This window comes from Zerene cesonia, chromosome 13, assembly GCF_012273895.1.
Source record: "Zerene cesonia ecotype Mississippi chromosome 13, Zerene_cesonia_1.1, whole genome shotgun sequence".
NCBI lineage: Eukaryota > Metazoa > Arthropoda > Insecta > Lepidoptera > Pieridae > Zerene > Zerene cesonia.
Genome location: NC_052114.1, coordinates 2446290 through 2454906, shown reverse-complemented (window position 1 = coordinate 2454906; position 8617 = coordinate 2446290). Strand labels below are relative to the sequence as shown.

General features: G+C 31.8%; 1 protein-coding gene across 1 annotated transcript in view; it reads left to right on the top strand.

Annotated features, from left to right (window-relative positions):
* The first annotated feature begins 4902 nt into the window (after positions 1 to 4902).
* The window catches only part of LOC119831249 (proton-coupled folate transporter-like), a 16549-nt gene continuing 12834 nt past the window's right edge, over positions 4903 to 8617 (top strand). The window contains exons 1-2 of the mRNA XM_038354543.1: positions 4903 to 5088; positions 7982 to 8617. Coding sequence (XP_038210471.1) covers positions 8185 to 8617 — 433 coding nt within the window. The 5' untranslated portion in view covers positions 4903 to 5088; positions 7982 to 8184. The remainder of the gene's footprint in view (positions 5089 to 7981) is intronic.

Here is an 8617-nt window from a genome sequence, read left to right as displayed (position 1 = left end):
TAATAAATGTTATTTGCAGTTAACAATTTTCTTTTTTCTTTATTACAATATTTATGGCAAGACTAGGTATATAAACTTTGTAATCATACTTCTTGGTTGTCGTTAGATTTTATTTTAAAAAAATACGAAAGAGTATTTGAGGAATTTATCCTAAAATAGAACGTCAAATCGCATATCTATTTTTAAATAAATAAGTCACAAACATTATAATTCAAGACACAGTTGAATTAAATCAAAAAACGTCTTGCATAATATGAACTATAGCATAAATATCAGCATACAACAATGGCGATTAAAAAAAAAAATAAACGTTTGCCGCGAATGAAAATAGAACAAGACTGGTTGTAAACAAAGTTCATGTATTTAATGATCGGTCATGACTTGACATAGTTTACGTAAATTAGAAGAAAAAAAACCTTTACGCTTCTAAAGAATTGATTTAAAAGATTTTTCTTAGTGTGAGTAAATAAATAGGTTTATTTAATGATAATATTAAATAGGTTGTAGATATGGGATTATCTGTGACTATATATAGAATGTGAACTGTGAATATCACATAGAAATATCCCTATATCTACCTGTATGAAAGAAAGTCGTGTAAGTTAAACCACTTATAACTCAATATTGGACGGATATCATGATTTTTGTTTTATTGAACTTAACTCGGCCTGGTTTAGGATAATAACACAGTTAGTACAAGAGGTCAAACATGCCTGAGCTACATACGCGATGTTATTTGCAGCTCGGGACACTAGAAAGGGGCTGCCGCGCGTATGTTTTATGTCGTTTTCTACTACTATAATACTATAATACAATAATATTCTAACACAATAACTACTATAATATATAAATCAATAATAGCTCTCATTGAATTGTGACAACTGCTAAAATTTTCGACTTTTATTGCGTTCTCAAAAATGCGATTTGTTGATTGCGATTTGCGAAATCAAAAGCGTTGTAGTTACTGTATTGTCTTTATTCTATGATGATAGTGTTAACAAATAATAAGGCAAACAGCTAGTTAATAACCCTCATTACATATATCGGTATTACATAATATATTCGGACTTTATACTATCTGCTAGATGAAACTGATTTTTATTTAAGAATCCATTAATACTCGTGGTTTGTAGCCTTGACGGACCTATAAAACAATGGATTGTGACTGGCAAAAGAACTTTTTTCTCTTACATAAAATGATTCTAATTATACTCAACTTGTAAAACAAATCAATGGTAAGAATTAATAATATTGCTATTCCTAGAAATGAATGCCAACTGGTCCTAAAAAGGTGCCAAAGATAAATCTTAAGGCAAAATATTATATACTACCTTTTACCTTTTAAATTTGGATTAATTTAATTGATGTTACATATAAACATTGTTCTTGAATCACACTATCTATTCAAAAATCCCATCAAAATCTGTTGAGTGATTTTAAATATTTAAGCGTACATGGGACATAGGGACGGAGAAAGCTACTTCGTTTTATACTATGTAGCGACACGTAACAACTTTTTTTGATGAATCAATGACGAGGTTTTTTCAACCAGACTCGTAAAACTTCGACCTCGAAATAATCAATCACTGTTAAATCTAATTAAGTAGATTAAATACATATAACCAAAGAAACCAAGCGCTGCTGTCTGTTCGTCACAGACGAAGTCCATAATTAAACAGTGTAGACAGTGTGAATTTTATTTCATTAACATAGCATAATTTTCATGAGTCTGCTTTCATTATATTTTTCTACTCTAATATTATAAAAGGCTTTTTTTTGTTGCTTACACAAATACCATTAGACCGTTTTTAAAAATTCATTCGCCATTTGAAAGCTGAAACTTCACTGAGTGACAGTACTAGCTCTTCGCCTGCGGCTTGGCCTGGGATGTATCCTATCTATCTCCAGACACAAAAATTATACAATAAAATCCCTCACTTGCGACGTAAACGAATAATTTGAGTTTATAACACATTTTTTTCAACCAACTTCAAAAAATTCGACTCCATTTTTTTTGTCTTTGTTACTTCATTACATTTGACTGAATGAATCCAGTTTTATGATTCTGTTTTTATTTGAAAGCTCGTGCCAGTTATATAATTTGGTTTTTACTGTTTGAAGCCAGTCGAGGTTTTTTATAATTATATAAAAACTAATAAAAAATATATAAAAACATTTTAATATTAAAACACTTTAATAATTTTCAATTTATACTCCAATGTTCTATATATACTCCTGGATAAAAAATGTTTGTGGTAGTTCCAAGGAAACATTTTTAAAATTTGAACTTGAATTTGATTCCATAAAGAAATTTAATTTAATATTACTTAAAGCTATATACGTTTGCAGTTCCGGCCGGCTTTTTTTACGCAAAAACTACTAAATCTTAATAAAACGACAATAACACAACTTAATCACAATAAGACATGTGCTCTATGAACACTTCTTAATGCCCGTGGGTTTCTGCGTGGGTGAAACCGCGCGGCGTAGCTAGTTTAAACTAAATGTACTATGAAAAGCCGTTATGTTCGCAAAAAGTTGTTGCTCTTAAGCCAAATAACCGTAAATGTACATAAACTAGTCTTAATCAGAATAACAACTTCATGTACACAGCCTTCGTTGCATCAGATAATTTAAGTTAATTTTTACATGTGAGTTTATTAGTATTTTTTTATAAAATTAAAAAGTGAATGCATAGACGCAGTCGCAGACGCAGTCCCGTCTTTAGACGGGCTTTAGCAGCGCGTCGGAACACAGTGGGGTTTTAGTCGGTAGGAATCCGAAATAACCCACAGCTCCTTCTCCGGGTGCCGTGGGTATCTTATGCAAGATTTCCCCACTTAAAAAAAACAGGTGTCAATCTCTGCAGAATCCTCAAATTTCTTGTATAACCTGCTCAGTTTATTTAAAGGTCATTATTTTTTAGCTAATTGATTATCATCATACACAAAATTGATCTTGACATTGTAACCATCGAGTATACATACATACACACGGGCGTACACAATTACTCTACAATTTTGCAACTGTATGACTGTGGGCGAATTGATTAGGTCAGAAGACGTCCTAGATTTTTTGTATCCGTTCCTTAGATCCAACTTGATATAACCATTAAATCAAATCGGTAATATCTACGAATTTGTGAATACTAATTGAATGTTGCTATTACCAAAAAAAACTCAATATAATTAATTTCTTTTTCTATCTGTCTTATTCACTCCCTCTTTTTTTTCTCTGCATGAAAGAGACAAAGGCTTCATGTATGACGTTTTTTCACGATGTATTCGTTAACCGATTGGGGCAGTGGTATCTTTAGTAATATGCAGATAAATTCAGTTATCTATTAAATGCTATTTCTCGTATTCACATGGTGGTTAAAAGCAGAGAAAAGACTCAAGGTTTTCAACAAATAACAAAAAAATAAAGAATACTGATCTTAATCAATAGGTGATTCTGAATAGAAAAAAAAAATGTCGATCCCTAATACATTACGCTATATCAAAATATTTATCTAAAAGAAATATTTTTAAAAGAGTCATTATTAATTATTACTTACGAACTTCTTAATGTTTCAGCGGGCAACGTGACTCACCTAATGGTAAGCGGCTGCCAACGCTCATGAACATCTGCAGAGGTAATGTACCTACATTACCTCTGCAGATGTTAAGAGGTATGAAGACAGGATTGACAGGGAATACAGGAATGGAATAAGCGTAAAAACAATCATACGAGCCTCTAACTCCTCTTAAACGCAATAGCATTACATATTTTTATATGTATTTGACGACTATTTTCTGCGTAGTATCTTCCCCGGTGCGAGCTGGCCCAATTCGTGTCGAAGCGTGCTCGACTTCCACATAGATATGCCATTGTAAAAGTTTAAGTAGGTGCAATATATAACTGGTAAAATACTGCACTGGGTAAAATTACCATAAAAATTTCACCTTAAATTTAGAACGTTTTCACCTTAATATTAGTTTCACTATTAATTATACTATGACTAACTCTCTATACGATAACTAAGAATATTAAACTGATTATATAACTTGTGAGCAAACTGATTTATTGGTCACATATTTAGTCATGCCATCATATCACCTATACTTATAATGAGAATATAGTTATGACATATTTTATTTCGCCTTATTGCCTTAATAAATCTAAGTTTACGTTTACAAAATTGAAAGGTAAAATCCCGATTTCACATCTGTACCACTGATACATATAATTAAGTAAACTTCTTTATACCAAGACTAAAATAAACATAAAACTAACTCAAAGTAAACTCAGGAATGAACATCAATAGGCTGATAATGTTGTCAATGATTAGCATATTTATATGAACTCTATTTATTGTTTTGTAGTCTATATAATGGTAAGTGTATTGCACGTGAACAGATTAAAAATAAAGATTATCACCTTGTAAATGTGATATCAACATATAACAGCTACTATCACGATATAGGAAGTAAAGGTACTTGTATGAATTACTAGCTTTCCTCCTGCGACTTCGCCCGCATGTAAAGGGAATATACAGACGTACCGGGATTTTCCGTTCCCGTAGGATTTTTAGGATAAAAACATCCTTGGGTCTCGAATTTCATACAAATCGGTTCAGTTGTTTACGCGTAAGAAGAGACAAGCAGACAGACAGAGGTACTTTCGCATTTATAATTAATAGGGGTATGTAGTCCCAAATATATTTTAAATCAATAACAATCACATCACATATTGTCACATTATCACATCAGTATATTATCAAAACCAGAGTCTCAGTCCACTATTAAAGGTAAATTATAAATGTCGCAAAATATAGCATCCTTAAACCGGACAAGCAGGCAATTGCTTAAGTAAATAATGATGTTACGAATGTTACATACACAATGGCTGATGGTCAGTTCCATTGGCGACGTCCACAATGCGACCGACTGTGATATTAAAGATTTAAAAATATAAATATCGTGCCGAGAAGTGATTGTGAGAAAACCATGTTTTACAAACCGGTTGCGTAGCGGTTTTTTGCACTCGTTTTTTGTGACATTTGAATTCATTAGTTGTTGTTATCGTCTGTGGTGTTAATCTAAAAAGGTTTTGTATATTGATGGAACATTCGCGCGTATTTGTTTACAAAAAACCGAAAAAAAAAACACACATCGAGCTATCATTAATCTGTCAATTGGTCGTAATTCCGTTAATTTCAGCAAATTGCTAGTATATTACGGAAATTTTCGCGTTTAATAGCGTGACAATTTGTTTAAATTACGCTCGAATTTCCTGATCTCGACTTCGATTGCAATTATGTTAGTCGGTAAAATTTATTGTGACACGAAATAAAAAGGAAATGAGCGCCAGGTAAATGTGGGTCAACAAGCGAAGAATTAAGAATAAATATCAGGAAAGAACAATTATATTTATACGAAAATAATATAAGAATTGTCTACCTTTTTGTCGTTGAGTTATAAATAACAATTAATAATTAAACGGTTTCATTATTGAATGTATTATAATGTCGAAAAACTTTTGCTCATCGTTCTAATTATATCATTTAAAGGAAAATAACTTGCTTAATTAGATTTTGTAATTATGTGTGTTCGTTTAATATGTGGTGCTAAAAACAAATTAGATAGCGTTTAATTATGCTACACGAACTAAACTAACAACCATACGGCCGTAGGTAAGGTAAAGAATAAAGAAACAAATTAGATATAATAATGCAAATAAAATAATTTTCATCAGCTGTACGACCTTCGTCTCATTGAAATGTTAACAAATGACATTAAAGCTATTTAAAACAAAATACACTAAATAAACATGATATTATTTCGCATACCTACACAATACACATGTAGATTAAACCACAAGTAGTTGTTACATTAGATGGCAGGAATAGATAAGTAATTGGCCCATCATATTTCAAGTACTCAAAGACAAAGCATAACGAGGAACTACAAATTAGAAAAACAACTGTATAATCATCGATCGATTAATTAATTAATTATACCTTTTGTTGACTTATTTTCGACGGACTGGGCTTTTTTATATAAATTGGATTCTTTTGTTTTAATTAGTCCTGAAAGCAATACGAAAAAAGTGTTTCGACTTTGTTTATAAAATGTTATAAGCAATCGCTTAGAGTTAAAGACGGTGTAAGATCGAAAGATGCTCGTAAAATATTTTCACTAAAATTTATTTCACTTCAATTTATGGTCTCGGTGCATTGCCACGGTCTACTTAACGTATTGGTTGAAATAGAATTCATGAAAATCGGCATGTCTTTGAACTATATAGTCACACTAGCGGTCCGCCCCGGCTTCGCCCATGGTATATAGCTTATAGCCTTCCTCAATAAATGGGCTATCTACCACTAAAATAATTTATCAAATTGGACCAGTAGTTTCTGAAATTAGTGCGTTCAAACAAACAAACTCTTCAGCTTTATAATATTAGTATAGATTGAACATATGATCATAGTGAGTATGGTGATAGTTATGATATGATGGTAAATAATAACTGTCTATCTAATATAATATCACCACAATCGCTTAACGTCAATCTCGTAAACTGTTATAATAGCGGTAAAACTGTTTATTTATACGGTTTTTTATTGTGTATTTTCAAATCAATATTACAAAAAATCTTATCCTACATTAAACGAAAAAAAAAATTTTTTGCTGGTATAAACAACTGAACGTATTTTAGAATGAATGGTCAACAATTGGTTATCGTATTTTCTCTTCTCCTAAGTTAAAAAAAAATAATAATCGAAAAGACATATCTATGTACTAGTAATAATTCAGTAATGTGGTTGAAGTACTAAGCTTTTTAATTCGATATGGAATCAAATGTATCCAACACTTGTAAATTAATTCATATCGATAAAATGTCCTTTTGTACTAGATAGATAATATTTTGCGTAGTTATAATGGTATAATACAAAGGCATGTTAAGGAAAACTATTAAAATATTAAATACTCGTGATCATCATCAAAATCATTAAAAAAGGGCTTTATTACCAGCACGAACTTAACTAAAAAACTACTTTTAATTAGTAAAGTTTATTTCAAATTTAACAGGAGTTAGTTAACAATTATTATGTGCCATATTTATTGAATACAATTTCATAGTTACACAGTTACGTGAAAACTACATCTACTGCGTCTTACTTGATAATGACGACACTGATTGAACCCCTTTTTTCTGTTCACTACAACGCTCGAGTCTAATTCTTCAAGAGATGTAGACATATCTAATAAGATAGACAAAGAATTTTTATAAAATTACAAATATCTTATGTATATTTTTGCTTGCAAAAATCAAGTGAAAATATTTAATCATATTTTACAACCGACTTCAAAAAAGACAGGAGGTTATTTACCCCATAAGAGCGTTTTCAAATTCGTTGCCCGCTTTTTAACGGATAGGGGATAATGAAAGTATTGTCGTCGGCATAACCACACCGTATTTTTTTATAAAACCAAATATAGTATATAGCAATTGCCAAGTACTCTATTGGGTAAAGGCAAAAAAACCGCGCAAACGATAAAAGGAAAACAAAACGAAAATTGCTTTTTTGTCGTCTCTAAATAATCACAATGCTAAAATAAGGACAAGGAAAACAACTTAATAAAATTAAAGAACTGTTATTTTTGAAAACATAAATAGACATATAAGCGGTTGCTATGGTTTAAATGTATTTCCTAATAAAATAGCATACGTTCGACCACGTCTATGTTCTAGCAAGCGTTCCACGCATTTTGAAATAGTTATCATTGTTTGTATAAAGAATAATTCAATAACTAAAGTCCTCACAATAACAGAACAGGAATATTAACGACGTTGGGTAATTAAAATCTTCATGATAATTTTTGTCATTGAATCGCGCTAACGATGTTCCTTCAATCTTTACGTAGACATTGAATGTCCACAAATCGAGTGCTTATTGCTTATCCATCCAATGGAAACAATACCTTATTATCTACAGACAACGGTTATCATTATCTGTGCATATTTGTTATCAAACAAATATCGGACAAGTAAATAATAAGGCAATTATTGTTCTATCATATCGACGTCCACTGTATTTAATTAAACATTGCAACCGATTATAACTTACCGTTATAAAATGGACATAGCATTGTGATTGCAAGTGTCGCATACCGTCTCAACACGTGAGACATATCCAAGATGGCCGACGAAAAACAAGACCCGGTAAAGGCTGAAGAGAAACCTCTAAACAAACATCTCATCAAGTACAAGGATAGAAATTTCTCAGACAAATTATGGTACATACGGCAGAATATAACGGTGGAACCGCTACTTGCGGGGCTTATCATACCCAGTGTGATTTCGAGGTTCGCTATGGGCAATTTTAACTTGGACAAAGCTTGCCGTGTAAATTTTCAATTTGGTGACGAAATATGCAATGCTCTAGTTAAAAAGAACAGCAACAACTATACATCGTACGAACGACAAGTGCAAACTCTGATATCGTCCATTGATATTTGGAGGAGTGTGATCAACACTGCGCTACCATGCATTATCATCATGTTCTTGGGAGCCTGGAGCGATCGGACGGGAAAGAGAAAGCTTTGTATACTGTTACCCATTTCGGGAGAAG